The sequence below is a fragment of the Mesocricetus auratus genome, unplaced genomic scaffold (assembly GCF_017639785.1).
Source record: "Mesocricetus auratus isolate SY011 unplaced genomic scaffold, BCM_Maur_2.0 Super-Scaffold_15014, whole genome shotgun sequence".
Lineage (NCBI taxonomy): Eukaryota > Metazoa > Chordata > Mammalia > Rodentia > Cricetidae > Mesocricetus > Mesocricetus auratus.
In genome coordinates, this window is record NW_024429186.1 from 16,376,963 (window position 1) to 16,401,805 (window position 24,843).

Consider the following 24,843-nt stretch of genomic DNA (forward strand, 5'->3'; position numbering starts at 1 on the left):
TCCTGAGGTGTTTGAGGTTTGGGCAGTATTTAGACAATTCTCTGAGATGGGGACAGGGCCAGCTGTGACCCTTGCTGTGTGAACCCTCTTCCTGCTGGTGAGGATAATGAGGACACTTGCTCAGTTTAGGACTTGACGACACATACACACCAGCTCATGGTTTGTACTCCCCCAACTTTCATGTGGCTGTTAGCAGCCTTTGGCAGGGCCTGTGGCTTAGGGTTCCTGTGGGCCAGGGTTCCACAGAGAAGCCCAGCATGTGATGATGACGGTAGTCAGGCAAGGAAAATCTGTGTCCCAAAAGACCCTCACCCGCAATGTCTGTGGATCCCCTCTGGTGGTCCTGGACTAAGGGCCAGGTCGACGTATGTGTTGGTTGCTCAGGAGGTAGTTTGGTTACAGGTAGGTAGGTGTGTAGCCTTTCAGAGTGTCAGCGCCTTGCAAGCATGCTACATGCATGCTTCATACAAGCAGAACTGCTGTGTAACCGCAGTTGTACTAGGAAGATAGGGTTAGAAAAGTGTGGACCGTGGAGGGGGGACTTCTCCCTCTCAGAGTCCTGCTTGCATCTTACCTTGCTCTCTAGGCCGAGATTGTTGCATTCTTGGAACTCAGAATATTGCATACTGGGAGCAGGCTGTGTTGTGAGCCTCAGTAAGGTTGACCAGTAGCCAGATTGGAGGATGCCTGTGGGTAGCTCTCCTTAGTGTCCCTCTCTCCCAGTTGAGGGCCTAAAAGATTTCAGATAGAGTTTTTTTTTTTTTGCTCTAGAGGGTGGAGGTATGTCAGAGCTTTGAAGGGTTAGACCTGGTACCTCTGTGGCTGGATGGGCTACAGTGTGGATGCCTTAGAACATGTCCTGGGGGAGGGGCGGCTTTATGGCTCACCCCAGCTCCATTCTGATTATGTTCTGGAGACCAAAGGGTGGGTTGCACAGGCACTGTAGCCCCAGATGCCTGCTTCTCCTGGAAGGGCAGCAAGGGTGAGTCACTTGCTCTGCCCGTGTGGGTTCATCAGGAAGAGCCACTTCCGGGGCCCAACGGGCTTGTTCAAGGTCCAAGGGGCTGATGAGTCATGTTGCTTCGTCGGTACTGAGAGAGACCCACACCTGGGCCTGCCTCCCTCCCTTGGGTGGTGCCCCTCATATGGGCAGGGTCTTCAGGAGGCTGACTTTCCAGTTAAGGGAAGGACACCCCCCCCCAGTCCCATAAATAAAAAAAGACATATGGCAGCTTTCAGTTTATCTGGTTCTTCTCTGGTGCTGTCCAAACAATTCATATGTTTGTACTGGCTTTAAAATTCTGTTCATATGTTGTCTTTATATCGGGCCATTTCAGTTCCTGGCACTGTTAATAGGAGGAAAATCCAAATTACAGAGCAGTCGGCAAGGGAACCAGGATTCCAGAGAGGGACCAAGGCAGGCAGGTGGCTCCAGGCTGAGCCTGGTACTGTTAGGTCTGGGGAGTGGGTGCTGGTGCAGTGTCGAGCTTGCTGGGCATGGAAGGACAAAATTAAGACCAGCCTCTGGGTCCAGGGCCTCACTGGCTGCTGCCATTGAGCCACTGAGCCATTGGTAGCGATGGCTGGTACTATGGCTGAAGATCAACTGTGAAGGGGCCCTTGGTGTAGGTGGTGTGAGAGCTGGTCTTAGGGTGAGCTGCAGTTTGTCACGTGAAGACAGGCATTTGTGCAGAGGTCACAGCTGTGAGAAGTCAGATGTGGGCCAGGCTTAGGTGACTTAGAGAAGGGGACCCTCTGTGGAGGGGGTGAGAGAAGGATCTGGTGTTCCTGGCTGCTCCCCACCGGGTAGGCGGCATTTTCACACGTTCCTGGTCAGGAGTTGTCTTAAAATTTGGGTGCATGGAGATGTGATGGACCTGTTTCCTGAAGGGCAGGCGTTAGTCAGGACGGGCTAGGTCAGGCTGCAGGGACAGATGTTCAAGAGGGCAGAGACATCAAAGGCCTAGCTCAAGCTCACACAGAGTCCACTGTGGATGTGCCTACTCTCCAGGGCTGTGTTTCCTCTAGACCAGATGACTGTGTCCCGTACATTACAGAGCCCCTGTCTTCCTGATGCCTGCACACCACTCCCGATTGGCAGCATCCCCTGCTGTCATTGATGGGGTTGGGGGACAGCATCTCTCCAGCTGAGGCTGGTCTCAGACTCACAGTCCTCCTGCCTCAGCCTTCCAAATGCTGGGTGAGGGTCCTCCTGGTGATTAGCCTCTTCCCAGGCTGGAACCGTATCACCCTCCCGTGTCCTCAGGTCAGGAGGATTAGTTGGAGGGTCTGGTAGTCGCAGCTCTGAGTGCTGCTTCCTGAAGTACGTGCCGTTTCAGTTCATGTTTCGTTAGCCAAGGCAAGCACTGTGGCCATGACTGACTAAGGTGGGGATGAGGGATGGGCGGTGGTGGCACTCAGGAAGAGGACAGCTGCTGTGGGCGGCCACCATTCTGAACCCTGAACCAAAGGAGGGGCCATCCTTCCTCTCTGCAAGCCTTCAGCTCCTTCAGGGTGCACTCTCCCTGGAGTTCTGGGGAGGGGTCCTCCCTTCCTTGGTGTTCAGTTGGAAGACAAGATTATGAGTTTGAGTAGACCTCTGCCCTAAACTTACTAGTACAAATTTTACCAAGAAAATGAAGATCGCCCCTAGGTACAGGCTTTTAAATAACATTTAAATTATTAAACTTCAACTCCTATTGTTACCTTTCCGGTATTGTTGAAAGCAATGGACTTGCTGGTGATAGGAAACAAGGAAATGCCTCTGTCCCCAGCCCTGTAGCCCCAGTGAATAATGTAGCCCTGGCCTTTTTGACCTGCCTTCCAAGGACCCAGATGTTGACACTGGCCTAGAATCTCATTTCTGAGCATCTGATGTGACCTTTGTGTGGCCCTCCATGGGGGTCATTGTCTCTTGGAAGGACTTGGGAGACACCCTGATGTGCCATCCACTTGCTGTCAAGGACACAGTGAAAGAGGAGCCTGCCTCCTCTCCTCCCAGCCGCCCTCGCCCTTGACCTGAAGCCTTGCTGAGGTGTCCTCTTGTGGTACTTTGGGTTCAGCCTGTGCACAAGTGTCCATTCTCCTGGACATTGTTCTCAATAGCCCTGCATTCTGCACACTCAAGGCTCTCTTGTGGCCTTGGAGCTGCTGCTCCTGGGCATGCACAAGCTTCCTGCCTGCTTCTTTTTTGCTTCTTTGCTGTTTCTTCAGTGGCATGTGGCTTGTCAGCGGCTTCTCCCTGCAGTAGTTTGCTCTGATCTTCTGCCCTCTCGGATAGTTTGGCAGCTGAGATGCCAGAGCCCATAGCATTCTTATGTTTTCATGTGTCTGGGTGATGGGGTGGGGGAGGGGAGGAGTCCCTTGAAAGCCAGCTCCCCAGTTTCTCTCCCCTCCCTTACCTTTTATGCTCCTCTCTTCTCCCTCAATTTGGGCTCATGATTTCCTTTCTGAACTTTCTGGTTGCAGCAGGATTTCAGGAGTCTACGCTTCAGGACTCCCTGATGAAAAATGGAATTGAGTCCGACAAGTTATTTACCTATGAGGTGAAAATAGTAGTAAGAGATATGGTTTCTACACACATACACACACACACACACACACACACACACGCACGCACGCACGCACGCACTCACGCACACGCGCGTGCGTGTCTCTTCCCTGGTCCTCCACAGAGATCTTAGAGGCTCAAGATCTGTTGCCCAAAGGATGAAGGTTTTTCTTGCCATCCTGGGAGTCATGTCCAGCTATGTTGTGCCAGTCTGGGAACCTTCCTTGAGCCTCGAAACATCATCCCGTGCCTTCTTCAAGTGATGGGGTAACCTAGGGGCCCCTCCTTGTGGGGCTGTATGTTGCCAGTGAAGGGCATGTTGTGTGTATGTGTTGAGAGGGGACTCTCTGGCAGTCCCTATTTGTCCTCCCTCTTCCTAGAGCTCTGAGCTGGATGTTCCTGGGGAACCTCTGTTCTTTGTAAGATTTCAGTCATTCAAACTTTCTCATTTGTTTTCTTTTTGTATATAGCCCATCTATTTTCAAGGTTTGGGGTGTTGTAAAATGAGGACTGTTTGGAAGTGACTACAGGTGGCTTTGCAGGTGAGACCCTCATGTTGAGAGCATCTAGCAGATTTCCTCGGGGAAATTGAGACCATAGGGAGACTAAGGCCGTGGTGAAACTGGCCCCACGGGGTATGGGTGATATGTGTCTGTGTCACCTGCCTTTCCCACTAGGTCCGTGTTTTGCTGATGTTTAAGAGCCGATCCTGAAGCAGCTCTAGCTAGGTGACCTGGGCCAGGTTTCCTCACTCATGACAGCAGCTACGGTTTTCTTCTCTCTCCAGTTGGACCGGGTTGATCTGGGAATGAGACAGGGTCAGGTGATCCAGGTTCTCAGATAGCTGAGCCTTCCTTCTTGTGATGCTGTTCGTCCCCTTGCTGTGGCACGGGTGGCCCGCGGCCTCGCCGCCGTGTGTCTGGCCTGTGCCTTGTACCATCATGGGAGCAGGTGGCTGTTGGCTGTCATTCCTTCAGGAGGTGCAGGAAGATGGAGTGACCCGAGAGTCCCCGATGGTGTCAGCTGTAGCGTTCTCTCATTGGGTTCCTTGGGGCCAGGCTAGCCACGTGTCTCTTCTAGTGTCTCTCAGCTCTACCGTCTGTTTTATTGGTTTCTCTGTTGGCCCTCAGGAAGCATTTGTAAGAAGTGAGCGCAGTGACCTCAGCTGAGGGAGCTCCTGCCCACTTCCTGGGGTTGCAGGGACCTAGGCTGGCGGTGGCATTTATTGTACCCTCTGAATGCTGTGCCAGGGCTGGGAGCTAAGGTGCTTTTCCATATTTATAGCTCTACTGGGCAGCAGCCCTTAATGGGCAGCTATTGGCTAGTGGGCACCAGAACCAGGCCAGGGGCACGGGTTTTAGTTTTAGTCCCTGTTTCAAGGAGCCTAGGTAAGTAAACTGTAGGCCCCGAGCCTTGCCTGGACCCCAGCCTTCTCCAGTCCTTTTTCTTGGTAAAATACATGCACGGGCCATTTTTGTCATTCTGGGTCTTGTTTGCTATCATTTCTCCCTGAGTGACAGCAGTTCATGCTCAGGGACTAAGGGCTGGGAGAATGGGAACCCAGGTGTATTGTGTGAGTGGTGGAGTAGGACTCACCTGAGTCCTGAAGGTGGGAGTGACCTCACACTCTGGAGAGGGATGAGGCAGCCCGGTGCCCTGGGCCTCATGGAGATGGGTGCTGCTAGCTGGGGCTTGCAGTAAGAAATGTGAGGTCGGTGGATGAATGAAGGCGGGTAGGCAGCAGGGAGCCTCAGTGCGGTGTCCTCTGGAAAGATGTAATGTAACCCATGTGCTTACATGGGGTGAGAGACAAGCGTGATGGGTGGTTGGCTGTGGGACTGTGTGGGGAGGTGGTGGAGACCGATACACAGCCCAGGGTAATTCCACTGGGAGAGAAAACACATTTGTCTTCCGGAGTCTGGCTTATTTCATTTAGCACAGTGATCTTTGCTTCTGTCCCTTTCCCTGCAAACGCCATGGTCTCTTTCCTCTTTACAGCAGGCTAAATTCCCACTGTATGTATATTTCTGCATGCACCCACCTGTTGACAGAGCTGCAGACTGGCCCCATATCCCGCCTTGTGTGTGCATGGTGCAGCAGTAAACCTGTGCAGGAATGTCTGTGGTGTACTGACTTAGAACTGAGGACTAGGTGAGGGGAGGAAGAGGTCTAAAGGGAGGGACCGGGGAGCTAGCGAGGGTAGTTGAATATGTGTGGCGCGGAAGCGAGGATATTTGAGGGGAGGAGGGTGACCAGCAAGGGGCAGGCGTGAAGAGAATGAGGACAAAGTATAGTGATATATATGTATTAAAGTGTCAGTGTGAAACCTATTTCTTTGTGTGTTAAGAATTAGCAATAAAACATAAAAGCGATGTTGGTTACATAGAAAAATAGTGGCAGCTATGGTGGCGCACACCTTTAATCCCAGCACTGGGGAGGCAGAAGCAGGTGGATTGCTGTGAATTAGAGACCAGCTTGGTCTCCATAGCAGGTTCTAGAGTTGCGTAGTGAGTTTCCTGTCTGAAAAACAAAACAAAAACCCCAAACTGAGACAAATCTTGGAGTTTTGTCAGGTAATCACCCTTCCCTCAAACCAAACAACACCCCACTCCTCATTCCCGCCAAAACAAAAACAAAAACAAGTTCAGGCTGAGAGGGCTATGGGTCAGTTAGAGGCCAAAGAATGGTAGGAGGGTCCAGACGTGGCCAGGGTTGGAGAAGCACAGTGATAGAGTGGATGGCTGGCGCCTTAGGCCTTGGCACACGTGGGAACCAGACTGAGGTGTTTAGCTCAAGGTGGAAGTTTGGGGGACCTGCCTGTAATAGTTGAGGTAAACAGGGGAGTCTTGGGGCTGTCCAGGTCAGAGCTCTTACTGCTGAAGACCCAGCCTGGCTCAGGGTTGGAGGGCTTGGGGGGGTGAGAGTTGCCGTCAGTTCTACAGGGCTCCAGCCAAGTTTCTGTGGGAATCAGCTGTCTCTTGTAGGTTGTGAGGGGAACTTGGGGCTCATAAACCTTGTCCTTGAAAGGAGGTCCTTCTAAGGCTGCTGGCCCGAGAGGCATGGCCTGAGCGTTGCTCATGCTGGCTGGTGGATGGTGCGGAGGGGATGGGCTGCCTCCTGCCTGCTGGAGTAACACCTGCTTTCTTTGTTTTCTCCACAGGAAGCGAGGGATAGAGGTTGTGCAGGTGAGTACAGACTGCTTCTCCACATTTCTGGATGGTGACCTAAGCACGCACCCGATCTGTCTTTGTGAGAGTTTGGGTGGTTGGCGGCTTTTTATGGGTGCCTGGGGATTGTGACATCCCTCTGGAGAGCTGGCGTAGCTTCTGCCCCCAGCTAGGCACAGACTCAGGCTGGTAGCTGCTAGCGTTTGGAGAGTTAGGGAAGGGTCAGGAGTCCCGGGCGTCATGGCACTTGGGTTGGCGTTAGGAAGGATGAAGGGACAGTAGTGACTGGGTGTGTGTCCTGGCATCATGTCCTCTGTGCTCAATCCTGGACTCATTGGCTGGAGAAGGAAGAAGGGTGGATAGGGGAGAAGGGAAGATTGGAAGGAGGGGAAGGAAAAGAGAGTGTGGATAGAACGAAGGAGGGACAGAGAAGAAAGAATGGAGAGATGTTGGTGGCTGTCATGGCGCCACCAGCAGCCGTTTCAGGAAGGTCAACAGATCTGTCTGAGAGAGCTTGGGCATGGCATTATTACCTGTTGTTACTCTGTTCAGAGACCCTGGCCCTTATGTCTGTGTCTTTCGTGGGATGGTGAAGTGGCATCTGCCTCCATGTAAACTCAGGAATATAGACCTACGGTGAGGGACAACCACAGTGAGGGACAGGTTATGACATGTGACCAAAGCTGTGCCTGGTTTTCTGCATCACTGTCCTTATCCAAGATGAACCTGAGTGTCCGGGTACCAGGCTGGACAGAAACTGGTCTACACACCCCTCCATTTGCTTTGAAGGCTATATCTGCCTGCCCTGCAGAGGGCCACTCAGGATGGGGATCAGACCAAGGCTGATGGCTGACATGTGAAGGAAGTTTCTAGAAAGCCTGCTGAAGCATACTTACAGCCCTTGCTTGTTCACTTTCAGGAGGCCCCTGCCCAGCAGCTGTAGGAAAGGGTTTCCCCATCCAGGCAGGCACATACCTGGCAAGCCTGAGCTCTTCTCCTTACCCTGGCTGTGGGCGGAGCGGGAGCCTGGAGCCATTGTTTAGCGTGTGCCAAGCCAAATGATTCTGAAAGCTTTCAAGATGTGTGTGTTGTTCATTTGGATGATGACTTGAGGGAGGGAGTGGTGGCTGGGGACAGAGTGAAGCCAAATTGGGTGCTTTCTACTCTGGCATCTAAAAATAAAGTACACGGTGATGGCCCTCCCTACTCCCCCTCCTGGCATCCAGGAGAGCCGAGAGAACTTTAAAACGTGAAGACACCGAGAGAGACTGGAGAAAGCAGAAGCTGAATACCATGACTGGGTTTCCCCAATCAGCTGGGCTTTCATGTACCACATCCCAGGGTGAGGTAGGCAGAGTGCCAGTCAGTGGGTTAGATGTGAATGAGTTAGAGGGTTAGGGTGACCATGCTCTAGCTACCCCAGCATCCACCACCTTTTGATTATATGGGAGGAGCTATCAGTCTTGTAGAGACGAGGGAACTGAGTCTCAAGGTGTTGTTGCCTTTGGAGAGGTCAGCTGCTTGGTGGTGAAGTCAGGGTTGAGGATTGGGTCGGCTTGTTTGCTCTATGATCATCTTTCTGTGTTAGCGCACGGTCCACCTAGTGTTGCCTGCCTTTCACTGTCATCTAAATGAATGTAGGACTTGGGTTCAAGACCTGAGCATGAAGAGCCTGGGCAAGATCCTGCCTGTTTACCCAGGCCACGGGAAGTAATTTCTCTTCCTGTTATCTGTTGGTAATTGCAGCAGCATCGGTGATGGACATTTACGGGGACCGTGGTGTACCCAGGAAGTGACCCTTTGTTCTAAAGGAGCATTGGTGTGTAACCTTTCCCAGGCATGGGTGTGAGCACGTGCTGTGCTGCTGTGAGGGATGGTGGAGCCCTTCTTTCGCCTCAGCTGCTCCTGCCAGGGAAGCGGCATCTCTGGAGATGAGGAACCAGGTGGCTTGAGCTCAGGCTCTGGCCGTGTGCAACGAGCCTTCCAGTCTGCACAGTGGGGCAGCCAGCAAGCATAGCCCAGGATTGTTGAGAACTGAGTCTGTCCAGGTGCCGTGCCTGGCACTGGGCCTGGCACACAGAGGCTGATGGCCTGTAGAGCTGTGCCTCGGTGTGGGACACAGTCCTCCATCATCAGGGGAGGCAGCATCACAACCCCAGGAGATGACAGCTGGGGGTAGATCCATGGCGCTAATAGCAAAAGTGAAAGAGAGAGGACCCGATGGGGTTTGCTGGCACGTGGGTGATGAATTTGCCGATTCATCTCCCCTCCCCTTCTCTTGAGTTTTAACACTTGTTTCTATAAGAACTGAAAACTGTAGGTAGAATTAAAACTGTCTCACACATGCAGTCGGTAAGACTCATTTGCGGATGCCGGAAATGACTTTTTAAAAAGTCCCATTTATCTCTTCAAAGTTGCATTTGTAATAAAGTTTTCTTTCCATGCATGTTGCTTTGTACAGTTTTGAGTATATGCGGGTCATGTTATATTATGTACTCTATATTAATTATATGTTGTATATATTAATAACCGATAATGACTTAGTCCAGAAGAAGCCTCTGCTGTATGTAAAAGCTTTATGACCACACAGAAAGCCTTTGAAGGGTGAACAGTTATGTGCCCAGCTCAGCAGTGTAGTAGAAAAGTAAGAGAGAGACTTTCCAATATAAAATACCCTGGCAGTTTAAACATCTCCAAGGGAGGAGGATTGGGAATTAGTCTGGGAGAAAAAAGAACAGTGTTTGGCTTCCAGCTGTCTGAGAAGGCCCTGATTATATAATCTGAAAATGGATGATGGTGGATCGCAGATCGCCAGGGTATTTACACCACATTGGATCCATTTAAAAGGGAAATAGTAACAGTTTTAGTTTCTAATGTTAATATTTACATCATGTTGGACATGACATCCTCTGCAAGTATTTAAACTTACAGGACATGTCAGATGTCAGCTTAAAACGTGCCGATGGAGGCAGTTTTAAGGTTTAGTTTGAAGGCTGTTTACATCTCAGAACCAGGTACTTCCTTAACGACGGATGGCGGCAGGCCATCACGAGGCTCTGCAGGTCCTCCCACAGGGAAGGATGCCTGGCCTCTCCTGGTCTGACTATTGTCAGCTGTGCCACTGTCTGCTCAGGTTAGCTCAGGAGGAGGAGGCTGCCAGTGTGTGCGCCCGATGTGGGTCTCCGAGAAGGAGTAGCAGCCTCCTCTGTGTTTAGTGCTGAAGCACTCACTGGGCAGGACCCAAGGGCTGAGGTACAAGGTGAGGATTGAACAGGCATTGCTTTCTGTGTGGCAGCCTGGACACCTGTGTGTGCCAGTCTGCAGTAGGTAACCAGGAGCCTAGAGGGGCAGAGACATTGGGGTCTTCACCCCCTTTTCAGTCAGGGAGGCTTCCCAGGGGAGGAGTCTGGCTGCTGGGGGTTAGCCTCCCTGAGAGGCATGTTTCCAAGCCCACAGATCTATCAGGACTTGTGCGCCCCCCCCCCCCAGTCTGAAAGCTTCTAACACAGCCAGATAGATGCTAAAATGGCCAAATGCTAAATACACAGTGGTGACCACCTTGGAGACAGCCTCTGGAGGTGGAGGGTTACTGGATTCACAGACTGGGCCTTAGGCTTCCATGAGGGCTCATCAGGAGCCCTGTATCTCTCTGATCTGGCCTGGTCTGATCTGTGGAAAAATACAGGAGAGATGCTTTTCTGTGCAGGGTTTTATTATTCCTTCCCTTCCTCCAGTATCTCTGAACTCATTGGAGGAAGACCCAAGAAAACCCTGCCTGCCTGCAGCTGCCATGCTGACAAAGCCCCTGCCCCAATATAAATCTGTCTTCCACCTCATGGGTGAGAAGGCAAGGTCTGTTAGCCTGGGCTATTATTTAAAAATGCAAATGAGTAAGCCACAAGTGTGAAAAGTACAGTAGCCAATTATAGATTCCTCCTTCCAAATTCTTGGCAGATTCAGACATTATGAAACCTAGTCTTGGGGCAGCCACTGTTTCTCAGGCTGGCAAGTAAGTTTGTCCAGATTCAAGAGGGAGCAGGGCCTCTATCCTAGTTTTTCCTGAGCCATCACTCCCTGGAGAGGCAGTACTTAAAAACATGGTTTTTAAATGTGTATGGGTGTTTTGCCTGCATGTATGTCCGTGCACATATGCATGCAGTGCCCATGGAGGCCAGAAGAGGGCGTTAGGTATCCTGGGACTGGAGTCACAGATGGTTGTGAGCCACCATGTAGGTGCCAGGAATTGAACTGGGTCTTCTGGAAGAGCAACCAGCCTGCCCCAAAAGCTGGCAGACATCAAGCATCCAAGGAAAGGCAAGACTGAGGGAGGAGCAGAAATTAGCAGGCTGTATACCTCTGAGAGGTGCTCAGGACTGGAGAGACCTTTGTGCTGTGCCTGCGCAGTTCAGGGGTGAGGTGTCACACTGGCGATGACTGTTTGGAGTTGATGGGCAAACCCTGTGGATGGAGCGGGCCTTCTGTGGTGGGTTGAGGTATGTGAGGGAATGGAGCCAGGCGGAGGAGGGTGGCAATTGGGGAGCCCTGTAGAGGAGGTGATATCCTCTTGATGAGTGTGGCCTAAGTGTTAAGGGAAGTCATTAGGTTGGCATCATAGGACTAGCCTGTACCCAGACCTGGAGGCCCCGAAAGGTGTCTGTTGAGGATTAGTGGTCTAGGGAGGTTGGGCTTTGGGTCCTGAGGGGGTTGGCAAGAGGCTGAAGAGAACAGGAGAGCCCAGACTACTGAGGGGCCGGGTGAACTTTGGTGGGGAAAGAAGCGCTCTGTGATTGTGGGGGGGGGGTGGGAGAGCTCCTGGAGGGAACAGCCAGCTTGTCAGCAAAGAGCCAAGGCTCTAGTAGGAAGCTGGGGTGAAAGCCTGCCAAGGGGAGATGCAGGCTGGCTACGGTTACCATGGCAACGGAAGGAGGTAGGCCAGGTGGCAGATGTGGTACCTGAGTGGATTTGGGAGTGAGGAATAGTGAGGGGTCAGCCCCCAGGTGTCCCTTGTTTCTTTCTAGGTTTCAGGGTTCTGGGGTCTGGGGGGAGGACGGGGGGGGGAGGATCCTGATGACAGAGAGGTGTGCTAAATTCAGGGGACAGAGTTCTCCAGTCCAGCAAGCGTCACTCGTGGGATGTTTTTGCCTAGTTCTAGGTGTATTTTAATAGGTTTGGTAAAGGTACAGATAATCAGCCCAGTTAGGTTCCCTCTGCTATTCCGTTCTCTCCAGTGTCCCCAGTGGCTGGCCATGGTGCCCTTGCTTGACTGTTTCCAGATGAAGGAGACACCGTCCCTTCAGCTCCTCTCCATTTCCTGGTGCTCTGGGGCTAATCAGCACCATGGGCTTTACGGGGTCTTTGTTTACAGGGGTGTGTGTGTGGTGATCTTCTGGTCACCCCCATTGTAAGCAGTGGCTTTCTGGGGCCACCTGACCACAGCTGACCCTCAGCACACCAGAACCTCCAGGGATGACCACCACTGGCCTGGGAGGCTGGCCCTGCACAAGAAGCTTCCGTGTGGTCATGAGAGAGAGGCCAGCGATGGACTAAGTCTACTCCTCTGAGGAGGCCCGATTTTTCTGCCAGTGTGTTTTCTGGTTGTGGGATTTCATCTTCTTCATCTTTAAAAGGGGTCGGTACTTGGCACCCTGACAAATGCCGAAGGAATACAAGACACGTTTCTTCACCCTTTGCTGTGAACATGGCGGCCTGTGAGGGGCAAATGTGTCTTGGAGGAAGCTGTGCTGCCTTACCAGTGGGGGCCTTAGGATTTCTAATTATTATGGATTTTAGCTTATAAATTCTCTTTTGTTTTAAGACAGATTTTATGTGTTTTTTTTTAAATTAAGGTGAAAGTTATTTTTTCCTAAATGCAGAAATTTATTTTCACTCTCAGCTACTTATTTGGGTATGTTAATGATAAGTTTATGATCATCACTGTGTTTTTTTTTAATAATGACACATGGGGTGGAAATGTTATGTAAATTAGTATCTGTTCATATCAGGTTGTTTTTGGTAGTCATAAAAACAAATAAATCTCATCTTGGAAGACCTTTAATACTAGCACTGTGGAACAAAGGACAGGCGGGTCTCTGTGAGCTCAAGGCCAGCCAGGGCTACATAGTGAGACCCTGTCTCCAAAAACAAAGCAAAACAAAACAAAACAAAACAAAACAAAACAAAAATCCCATCTTGGAAGACAGTGTGAGAACATTCTAAAGATGGCTGCTAAGTGCTATTAGCGTTTCCCAGGCAGTTTCTGTTTTAGTTGTGTGTGTGTGTGTGTGTGTGTGTGTGTGTGTGTGTGTGTGTGCGCGCGCACGCGCGCGCGTGCACGTGCCCATGCTAGCAAATATCTTGCCACTGAATTACCCAATATACAACCAACTTATCTTACCCTGTCCTCCCAGGCTCCCTGAGTGGCTAGCAAGATTCAGCTCTGTCCAGCCTTCCTGTTGTCCAGACTCACACTCAATGAGTCAGCAGGAGAAATCTTCAGGACAGAGAAGGTCTGCTCCCATCATCCAGATGGGAGAAGGCGGCCGGGGAAGCAGACTCCCGGTGCTTGCCCTGATGAGCCTCACTCACAGGAATCCCATCTTCTGTGAGCTGAGCTGAGCTGAGCTGGGACTGGGCCTCCACTGCATCTGCTTGCCCCTGGTCTACTGTCTGAACCTCCTGATGTCCTTGGATGGAGTGTGGCAAGCAAGTACTTCACATGAGACTAAAGAGAAGCAAAAAGGAAAGTAGGAGGGGATGGGGACAGCGTTTGGAAGAGGCAGAAGCAAAGGTATTTTGGAAGGTGGCCTCCAGTTCTGGGGTAAAGTTACTACTCAAGCATTGCTGGTTCTGTGGGAGTCTCTGGTTGCCCCCTCCCGATCGGAATCATTTGTGATCTGGGTGCATGCTGCAGCCAGAGACACTTGATGCAGAGTACATGAGGCCACATGGGACTGGCGCAGTCTTGGGGAGCATAGGGGCAGACCTGCAGCTGAGGGATGATGTGACAGCTGTCGTAGTCACGGGCAGGAAACACGTATGGACTTCTGCTTCCCTCCAAAGTACACAAATTACCTTGTTTTTCTATTGAGTAAGAAGGCAGCATCTCCCCCCCCCCAGCCCCACTGCTGTTTGTTTGTATGCTTTCAGAGCTGCCCAGGTATCCTCTTGCCTGTGGCCCCTCCCTGCTTCTTCTGCAGACCCCTGTCTCTGCAGCTGGAACTGCCCGTTAACTGTCCTCCCAAGGCCAGAACTTGATAGCCTGTGAAAGCTGCTGGGTCCAGCCTGTGCTCTGTCCTTGCAGGATGAGTGCAGAGAGGGTCAAGCCATTGCTTCCCCCAGGCCGTGCCAGCCCTACTTGGTTAGCAGCAGCTCATTGCTGGAATCCTGGGACAATCATGAAAACATGCTGTTATGTCTGGTTGCTCAGGTTGGGACCTGTATCTGGGGGGTAGATGGACTGTTAAGATGTCTGTCTGTTGTCCATTGTCTATATGTATGGGTGTCTGGAGCCTCTGTTCAAGGTTGTTTCTGGCTAGCAGTGTTGCCATGGGTGTCTGAACCTAGATCTTTGTAGGTTTTTAGTGTTCACTTTGGATAGATTTCTAGAAGTGACTTTACTGAGTTGGAGCATTAAGACCCTAAGGTGTGGCAGTGGCCATGGCTTGCTTGCATTCTGTGCATTTCTTCCCACAGTGCCTACAGGCTGTGTCCCACGCTGGTGTCTACCACAGTGTCCCTCATGCCTGGTTCTGTACTAGAAGCAGGACATTAGGGAACCCAGGGAGTCACAAGGCAGTGTCAGAAACCACTTCTGGGATGGCTTGTGGTCACCGCCTCAGCATGCTACCTCTGGGTAATGACCTTGATTGAGCACATATTTTGTGCTCTTGTGTAAATATTCATGTCCTCATATATAGTTCAGTTAGGTTTATAAGACTGTCATTTGTGTTATAAATGAGGAAACAGAAAAAGGCAAGTAGTTGGCTGAGGTTGCTTGGGAGGAGGTGGGAGGGGAGGGGAAGGAAGAGGAAGGGGGAGAAGTTGTTGAAGGCAGGCAGTAAGGTTCTAGAAGTCTTGTTTAGTATTACTTTTAAAGCTTTCTATTATGGAAAAACCACATGACATTCCAAAGTTGGGAGAGCATAGCTTAATGAGACTCATATGCCTTCCCTGCAGCCTGCATGTGTCCACATGGCCAGTGCCACTTCAGGGAGACCTCCCTCCCACGAGGTTTTTAGTGATCCACCTCACCACCCGGTCTCATCACCTGTAGATGCTTCTGAAAGACAGAGACTAAGACTTGCCCTTCACTCCTGGGAAGTCAATTTGGGAAGGGGTGGGCCCCCAGGCAGTGGGGCTGTATCTCATTCCCCCAGCCTCCATATCTGTGAGGTAAAGTAAGGGGAGGATGTTGCCCAGCAGGGGACTCTGGACCGTTGGAGTGATGGTCAGACACCTGGCTGAATTCGCCGCATCCTGAAGACTTGTTTGCCTTGATGCCTCTTCAGGAGCGCCTGGTGTCTCGGAGAGAGGTGGCCACAGCAAGGGTGCGCACAGTCTCCATGGGATCACAGATGCGTGCCACCACACCAATGAATTCAGATTCTTATTTAAAAATTTTATTTTCAAGTTATTGCATGTGTTTGTTGGTGTGTGTATGTGTTTGTCCGTGAATGCAATGTGGGTGTGCCAGGGAGTAATGCTGAGAATGAGCCCAGCTCTCAGGAGTTGGTTCTCTCCTTGTGGGGTTGTGGGGCCTGAGCATAAGCACCTCTACTCACTGAGCCCCTTAATTAATTAATTGATTGATTGATTTTACCATGTTTACTGAGACAGAGCATGCACGCACGAACATGGTTGTGAGTAAAACAGGGCCTTAAGTAAGTGAGGCTGGCCTTGAACCGATCCTCCTAACTGAAGATTACGGGTCTGTACCTTTGCAGTGGGCTTTGTGTTTACAGGTTTATTCTTTTCCACACTAGTATGGGCTGGCTCAGTTAGCACAGAGTCTTCCACATTGTCATCTGACCTTAATACCCCACTGCTGGCTTTGTGTTTTTCAAAGCCGGTGTTTCCCTGTGGTCCCTTTGCCTTGGGGCATTGTGGTCCCTTCCCTGCACTGGGCCTTTCTGCTGCATGGCTACTTAGGTGTCCCTTCTCAAACAAGCCCCGTGTTGTTCCTATTTGCCACTGTGCCAGGATGCAGAGCGATGGACCCGTTCCTGGAAGGGGTCAATGGAACCCTTGTAGTTGACTCTTGCTCCAGGAAACCCAGCAGCCCCAGTCCCAACCACAAGTGTGCCTTCAAAGGACCCTATGCAGAGCCCCAGTGTCCCTGAGTGTCCCCAAGACATGCCCTGTCCTCCAGACACTCTGCTCTTGCAGCCGGCCACATCCCTCTTCTCCCCCCCGTCTGGTGGGCATGCACTGCTCCTGCAAAACCAGGCCCACAGTCACAGCTCTCAAAGCCTTCTTGCTCTCCCTTCCCGGGGATAAAGCCTGAGCACCCAGCTTGCAGGCATCTGAGCTCTCATCTCAGGGTGTCACTAGGCCGGGGGCTGTCCCTGCCCTTTTCTGTAAGTTCTTTAGGGACATAGGTCACATCTTGTTCTGCTGGGGGCTTTGGCTGCCTAGTATACATTCTAGTGTATAGAAGCATCTTGCCAAGAAATCTTTGGAAATCAGCAGAAAAATAATTTAATATTACAGAAATATGTGAAGTGGAGACATTCCCCACTGTCTCATCTCCCCAGAGTAGACACCATTTCCTTCTGCTTTGCTGGTGGTTTTATTAACTTACTCTTTTTACCCTTCCCTTTCTGGTTCTGTAACACCTATTTTATGCCTTTTAGTGCTTTAGGAACTGAGACATTTGGGTTTACTGTACTGGTCATGGGGAAGGTACCTTTGATTGCTGGAGCTAGTGGTTGTATGTCTATGTGCCATGGAAGATTTGTGGTCTACCCTTGGTGGTGTGTGTAGCCTTGTGTTAGGGGGAGCTTGCTGTTACTTTCCTAGGCACAGGCTGATGTATCATTTGGCATCATTTTCAAAGACCCATCATTTGGGAGACTGATTCCAGAAACGCCTGTGGGTACCAGAATCCATGAATGTTCAAGTCCCTTGTAAAGAGCACATAGTGTCTGCATATAGCTAATACACTTCAGCCATTTCTGGATACTTATTGCTTCTAGTATGGTATAAATACTGTGTAGGAAATAAAGAGTAAGAGCAAACATAGTCTGTATGTGGTAAATGTGTTTGTAATATTTCTTTCAAATATTTTTGATCTGAAGTTGGTTGAATCTTGGATGCAGAATCTGCCAGGCACAGAGAGCCAACTGCATTCATGAGCTGGAAATAATTTTCTTTCTTCTTAAATTTTTTAGATGTGTGTTTACCTGTATGAATGTATATGTCTACCTTGTGTATGCAGTACTTATGGAGGCCAGAAGAGGGCATCCCCTGGAGCTAGAGTCCCATGGTGCTGGGAGCTAAACCCAGGTCCCCTGCAAGAGCAGCCAGTGCTCTTAACACTGAGCCATCTCACTAGTCCCCATTTTCTCTTTTCTTATGAGTGCTAGCTTGTGAGGTAAGTTGCCACTTAACTGTTCTTGGAAAGGGATGGATGAGTTTTTGCAGTCTAGAGCAAGAAGGTTTTCAGCATTCTGCATGTTTTACTTTTTACCTCCTCCTTCCAAGGAAACTCTAGTAAATAAGACCACGACAGGCAACGACAGAAGAACACCTCCACTGTGGGAGCACATCGGGGCAGTTCTGAGCCTCCTGGCAGCTAGTGCGTGTGGGAAAATGAGATTAGTTACCATGGTGAAAGTCCCCAGGAGGGAGAATAAAAACCATGGAGAGGGCTGGGTGTAATGGCACATGCCTATAATCCCAGAAGTCAGGTGGTGGAAGCGGGGGGATTGCAAATTCCAGACCAGCCTGGGATTGCATAGGAAGAAAAGCAGGACAAAACAAAACACAACAACCCACGCCAAAACAAACGAGCAGAAAGATGATTGACTCCTCTGCTCACTGAAGAACCATGGCAGTGTTACAAAGAGGAAGTTTTAGCCTGGGTGAGGAGAGACTTATAATAGACATAGGAGACGGTGGCCTGAGCCCACCTTCTCTGGTTCCCTGTGCAAGGCTATTGCATGTTAGGACAAGGGCTCTTCCTGGTCTCAGCTTCACTCTCCTGCTCTGTCTGGCTAGCTTCAATTCTCCAACATCCTGAACCCCTGAAGCTCTACTAGAGGGACTGGTGGGATTTGTATTCCAACTGCCAGTAGGGGACTAGAAATGCCTGTGACCTAAAGAAAACTTGATCCATTTGTCTCCCACATTAAAGATGCCGGAAGTAGACAACATAGAGCTCTGGGGGCTCCAGATTGCTACTACACCACTGTCTGTGACGTGCCACCCTCTCTGCTGGCCTTGAGTGGCTTCTTGTTGTTGGAGCTTCTGCCACTTTTGTTCTCTTTCTGAGCAGTGGGGGCAGTGTGGGAATAGGCCCCCACCCAGTGCCCACCCGAGTCTGTTCTCACTTGGTGGCCTTAGAAGTCCCTTGTAGTACTGCTTCAGAACTGAGCCACATCTGATGTTGGTGAGCAGGGAGTGTGATGTTTTCACAGGGCACAGTGTCACCTCAAATGACTTCAGGGTTCTTCTGTTACTGAGGGGGACGGGAGGTGTGGAATGGGCTTTAGTTCTGCGCCTCATGAAGATGAGCTAACTGGGCCTCTCACTTGAAACCCGACAAGTCATTCGCCTCCCCGAGTTCCCATCCCTCCCCATCTGTAGAATGGGTGGGAATATGGATTGACTGAATCTCATAGGTTTCTAAGCATTGAGATAATGCAAGGTAAATGGGCACAGAGCTTGGTACGTGATTTGTCTAGGAAGCAGTGGTCCAGTACCGTTTATAAGTGCTAATGTAGTTGTCATTAGTGACCTGCAGAAAATGCGAGAGTAAGGAGGGGGCTGAGCCGCGATACAGGGTTCCCTCTGTATGATGTATTCCCACAAGGCAGGAGTCCGACACGCCAGTCGTGTATACACCCATGGGTTTGCTCAGAGTAGGGATGACCAGGGATGATTCTCCATAGTGGTCCAGCTGTGGTCCCTCTGCTCCTATTTGACAGCGCAGCTCTTGCCTGTGTCAAGGGGTAGTTGCTGTGTGGTCTGCAGCTCCCTTTGAGATCGGAATGGCTTTTGCTCTTGGTGCATTAGTGGGCAAAGGCTGATTTGGTTCTCATTCAGCAATGATGGGGTGCAGAGGTGTGGATGCTGGGCCTAATTTCATATGCATTACTTTCCCCCAACCCAGCATGCCATTTATGGTTCTCTGGGGGAGGTCCTAAGGAGTCCCAGGCACAACCGTTACTGGCTTTTCTAAAAGGTTTGCCAATCTGGAGCTATAGCTTGGCTCTGCCTCTCTCTCCCCATTTTGTCCAGTCCCTGACTCGAGACTCCCCTGGGAACCAGAGTGGCCCTTCCTTCTATGTAGATCCTGGATGCTGTGTATAAGCAGCAGGCAGGGGAAGCCTTTCCAGACGCAGACGCTCTGGGGACTTGAGCTTCTGCCCCCAGCCTGCCCTCCAGCACCACTGTCTGCATCTAACTCCTCTAGAATTTTGTAGAATGGCTATAAAGCATGCCCTATAAGGAGATGCCGGCTTGCTGGGGCCCAGCCAGCAGCCGTGTCCCAGAAACTTGGTGTTGTGGGGCTTAGTCACACTCCAGAAGCTGCTTGGAGGCTTTGCTGATCCAGTGGAAATGAGGTGCAGTGGGAACTTTGTTCAGGTCATGAAGGGACATCTGGAAGAAGGAGACAGCACTGGAGTCTGGAGCTAGGACATACCTGTGGAGGAATTCCAGAATGCCTTTGTCGCAGAGCTGTGCCTCCATGAACCAGACCTGTAGCAACAGGGATAGGCTATCTGTGCCTTCCCTTGCTGGCTGCTTTTTTTAGTGCCCACTTCCAGGCAGGACTCAGGCTTCCTTGCCCCGTGCTGCCCAGTGAGTTAAAAGCAGAACTGGGTTTGGGTCCCAGAAGAAGGGGCTCCTCTGCATCTCATGGGCCACTGGCTAGGCAGGATTCACCCCTAGCCAGTAGCTGTGCAGTTCTGGTCAAGTGGACACAACCTTTCTAGGGCCCATTGACCAGATGGTAGCCTGAAGCTTGAGATGAGGCAAGGACAGATGGGAGGAGTGTGTGTATCTCAGCTCCACTGCCAGGAGGCGGCTCAAGAGGGCTGCAACTGTCTGTACTGGACAAGGACTTGGTAGCAGCTCATCTTCTACTAATATGACTCTGGTCTTCTGAAGCCCACCCATGGCTAATTGAAAATTTGACTTTGACCGTCTCAGGTGGGAAAGGGGTGTGATTTCCTAGTGGGGAGCAAGTCCTTGGCTTGCCACCTTCTCCCATCATTCCCGGCGTTTGAAAGATAAGTAGGAGCCAGCTTGGGCAGGGATGCTCTGGGAGTGAGCTGAAGGCCCAGGAAAAGGGCAGAAGCAGAGCCTGGCATGGGGGAGGCTGGTGGAGCACACAGTGACTGAGCTTGAGAGACTAGTGGCTTGGCTGCCTCTCAGCCCAGGCAGCAGGGCCTGGAAGATCAGCATGTGAGACTGTGGGGCACTTGAAGGGTATTCTGGACCATCACTCAGGGCGTTCTGCTGCCACGCTATCTGTGACCTCAGTGTCTTTTCTGGCCAAAGGACATGAGGACGCCTTCTCATCATATTCCAGGGAGGGGACAGTGTCTTCTTAGCTCCAATGGCCGGGACTCAGCCTTGACTGTGAGTTGGGGAGCCCCTCCAGCTGGACTGTTCATGGCCCCTTTACTTCTGAGACAGCACAAAACTGCTGTAGGGCCAAGGCCCCTCTGGAGTTGTCTGTCGGTGTGACTTTCTGACCTAGAAGGCATCTTTAAATGGCTTTCTAGAAGATCTGTAGCATCTCGTGTGACCTATCGGAGCAACATACATTTCTTCACACTCCAGAGATCCGGTGGTCGCACGTCCTTTCATCGTAGAGACAGACTTTTCACTGACGAACGTTAAACAAATCACGGCACAGACCGTGTAGTTTGTTTTCACAATGCACCTAACTTGGGCTAACTGTGGCTCTTGCCGTGGTTATTTGTTCTCTAGGTGAACACTGGCCCTGGTTCTCCCTGGCGGCTGTTGAGTGCCCACCTCTCTCTCATGTTGTGGGGGCAGGGCTGTGGCGATCACTGCGTGCTACATAACTATGATACCAACTGGTCTTGTTAAAGTAACATGTACTTCCTAGGGGACAGATAACCCGGACATCTGGGGGAACTGTAGAGCGTGAACACCGCATTGGAGTTTGCCCTTTCAGGCTCAGGGTGCCTTGTTGTCATATGCGCTGTGGGGATGTATGTGACACTTGCTTCTCTCCCCTCCGGACTATGCCACTCACATTCTAGCTTCCTCTGTCTGCCCCTGGGGTTGCCATGTTGCAAGGCCAGGCACGGCCGTGGGCGGGTGCGGGATAGATCAGTCGGTGAAAGGTGGTTGGTTTCCTGCAATCCTTCTGCCGATGGGTTCTCTCCAGGACGCACTGCCAGGCCCTTTGCTGTCCTGTGATACTCTGAGATGACCATGCCCCTGACCTAGTCTTCACCTGAGGCTGTGGGAGATGGATGGCCATATGACTGCATTACAGCAGCTGCCAAGAAGGGTGGTTTCTGCCTGGTCTGTGTCGCTCTGTTACTAAACAGGTCTCCTGCCAGGACCATGTGGCACCTGCTCTCCCATTGCTCTGCTGAACCTCAGGTCATGATCCTTTTCTCCACGAAGGCCCTTTGTCACCAAGCCTGACAAAACTGGCCTAGTGCACACCTGTTGGGCATGTAATACCTACCACAAGAGAAAGCATCGGACCAAGGCTATTGGCTCCCTGCCTACCCCACAGCTATCCACTGCCTTTGCAATGTGGGTTGCCCTGGCTCCCTCTCTGTAAAGAGATTGTGTGATCTCTTGGGTTGCGTCTTTGTGTGCCTTTCCAGAGTCCCTGACAGACACTTCAGAAAGGAGGGGTGGGACATCTCCCCATGGAACCCTCCCTCTCTGTTGCCTCAGCCTTTCATCTTGATGCTACGATCTTTCTGCAGAGCCCTGGGACCTAAGGGTGGGGAATGTGTGAGAATTCCTTGATCTGCTTGAGGCTAACTAGCCCTGTGGATGGTCTCAATAGGGTGGATTTCCAAAGATTTCAGCTAGCTTCGCCTACATGTGGTGTTTTGTGCATAACAAGTATACATTAGTGTGTGTGTGTGTTTGTGTGTGTGTGTGCGCGCACACACACATACGCACACACACAGGACATTTGGAGTTGGGCTGAACTGCAGGTTTGCATCTTGCTTCTGACCTTGACTAGCATTGTGACCTAGTGCCAGTCACTGTGTTTCACTGGCTGACTGCCAAGTTCACGCACACCTGAGTTCCTCATCCTCGCCTCCCTGTGGCCCGGTGGCTTTTGGAAGGACCAGGTGTGAATGTGCAGAGGAGGAGCAGGCACATATATACAGGCTGCAGAGTGCTCTTGGTGTGGAGGCCCGGGAGGCATTCCCCACCAGACCAGCTTTTAGCCTCACATCATCATGCTCCAAAAATGCTCGCACACAGTTTATTTAACTTTAAGTGGGGCAAATTCTGAAATGGGTTGTTTATTGTTGAAGTTGAAATTTTAATTTCTCATAAATTCCCCACAAATTGCTGTAGTACATTTATATTTATTGAATCTGTCAGGGTTGTTTGTAGTACTGAAGCCTGGGCTCCCCGTGTTTGTGGGCCGTTGCCACAGTGACACTGGGGTCTGAGGCTCTGAAGCAGAGGCCTTGCTCTCATATGGTTAGAAGGTTCTGGACTGAACTCTGGGTGGAAAGTATTGTAGCCAGCTCTGGCTGTTTGAGCTATTTAAGATGCCAGATTGTGTTTTAACTTGTCCCTCTCGTCTGTTTCCCCTTCCCTCAGGGGGTCCTTTGCCTGTCACCTCATCCTCCTCCCCAGGCCCTTGAGGGATGCAGACTCCCTAGCAGACTCCTGCTTTTCCAGAGACTGTCTCATCATGGGCGTGGGCACGGTGAGGTCCACACCTGCCACACAACTGTGGATGACCTGAGGCCTTGTCCAGTGACTCTGCCCCATTGTTACCTCACTCTGTAGTCTTTCTAATGCCTCTCCCTTTCCTTCTTCTCAGCCAGGAATGGGCTTTGCCCCTCAGCCTTGCCACGCCCAGTCCAGCCCCAGCATCTGTTAGTACTGCCCACCCTGGCCTTCTCTTCATAGAAGCTTTGGAATAGGCAACCATAGAGATACCAGTGCTGTGAAACCCTCCCTTTTCCCTCAGGCAGGTCAGGTGCAGGTCACCAGAGCTCCTTCAGCCTGAGTACCTCACCAAGCAGGCTCACGTTCTTTGCTGTACCTCCCCCGAGTGCCCAATCCCCTGCGTGCTCAGCCACCATCTGGTGATCAGGAAACCTGAGTCTGGACTTGTCCCAAGAGCCGCTGTGATCTCTCTGTGTTCAGGGGCTGCAAGAATGCCTGAGGGCCCCCAGCTTCAACAGAGGCCTCACTGGCAGCTGGGGTTGGGAGATGAGGCTGGAGCCTTGGGCCTGGAAAGGAAGAAGGACTCTTAGAGGGGAAGCGACCCGAGGGAGCCCTCTGTTTGCGTGCACCGGAGAGGGCAGAAGTTCCCGTGGCTTCTGGTGCACCTGTCCCAGGTGAAACAATGCCCAGGGAGCACACCAGAGAACCTGCCTTCCCGGAGCACACATGCCTTACAGGGGGGAGACCGGAATAGTAGTGAATGTGTGTAATGTGTGAAGATGGAGACAGGGAGAAGCCCAGCAGGGTAAGGGGCTCACTGGGGATGGGGAGTGTGTGTGACTTCGTTAACGCTGAGCACAGGCTACCTTCTGGCCCTGTGATTCTGCCTCTGGGGAAAGATTGTTTTCCAGTCCAGAGTACAGTGGATGCCGTACCCGGGGCGGACTGAGTCCCACAAATGAATCTAACAGAGGAGCTAAGCTGGGAAGTGTACTCCGTGTCCCTTCCATGTAGGTGAAATCTAACAGAGGAGCTAAGCTGGGAAGTGTACTCCGTGTCCCTTCCATGTAGGTGAAATCTAACAGAGGAGCTAAGCTGGGAAGTGTACTCCGTGTCCCTTCCATGTAGGTGAAATCTAACAGAGGAGCTAAGCTGGGAAGTGTACTCCGTGTCCCTTCCATGTAGGTGAAGGCTGTGGGCGGGCAGATCTGTGCTCTGGAGGTTAGAGAGAGGCAGGCCAGAGGTGGACCACCACGGGGGATACGGTGCTGGGAGGGAACACAAGGTAACTGCAAATATTTGTCTCTCGGTCTCCGTCCTGGGTGTCCACTTACATTACCCTCTTTCTCCCTCCCCACCTTTTAAAAGATCCCCCTCCACTTCCTTGTACTACTGGGAATTGAACCCAGAGTCCTATTCTTATCCATGTTTATACTTAAGCAAAAGGCTTTTAGAGAATAAAGGCGAGACAATCCTTGGAGACATCGTACTGTTTTCCGTAGTTTGTACTGCTGGGTTATCTGAAACAATGGTTCTCACACAGCCATGACCACCAGAACAGGGGTGCCATCCTCCCAGGGCTGCTTGCTGGGAAGGTCTCTCTGCTCCTCAGGACTCAGGCTTCCCACAGAAGCCACCCACTGGAAGCCCACAGCCTCAAGGCATCCTTGCTCTCAGCAGATGGGGACTTCTGTAGTCAGGGACTACAGCCAGTATCCCAGCCCGGTGTTGGCTTGGGAACAAATGGACAGGAATTAACAGGATGAAGGGATCCGTGTCCCAGTGACTTCTGCTTTGGGAAGCATAGGCTCTGTGTCTGGGGGTGTAGTCCCATACAGTTCCCTCTTGTGATTTTGGTCTGGCCTCCTGTTCGAAGCGGTGCTGGCAGGAGTTGAGGCTGTCCGTTTTTTTTTTTTTTTTTTTGGTTTTTCGAGACAGGGTTTCTCTGTGGCTTTGGAGGCTGTCCTGGAACTCACTCTGTAGACCAGGCTGGTCTCGAACTCACGAAGATCCACCTGCCTCTGCCTCCCGAGTGCTGGGATT

General features: G+C 51.3%; 1 protein-coding gene and 1 long non-coding RNA gene across 3 annotated transcripts in view; both read left to right on the forward strand.

Moving 5' to 3' along the window:
- Window positions 1-24,843, forward strand: part of Itpk1 (inositol-tetrakisphosphate 1-kinase) — a 134,246-nt gene that overhangs the window by 25,184 nt on the left and 84,219 nt on the right. For both annotated transcript variants that reach the window (XM_013112223.3, XM_005068385.4), the window contains exon 2: window positions 6,711-6,735. In XM_013112223.3, the coding sequence (XP_012967677.1) occupies window positions 6,711-6,735 (25 nt within the window). The remainder of the gene's footprint in view (window positions 1-6,710; window positions 6,736-24,843) is intronic.
- Window positions 14,707-24,278, forward strand: LOC121139270. Its single transcript, XR_005876175.1, has 2 exons — window positions 14,707-23,928; window positions 23,986-24,278. It is a non-coding gene; the product is annotated as an uncharacterized LOC121139270 (long non-coding RNA).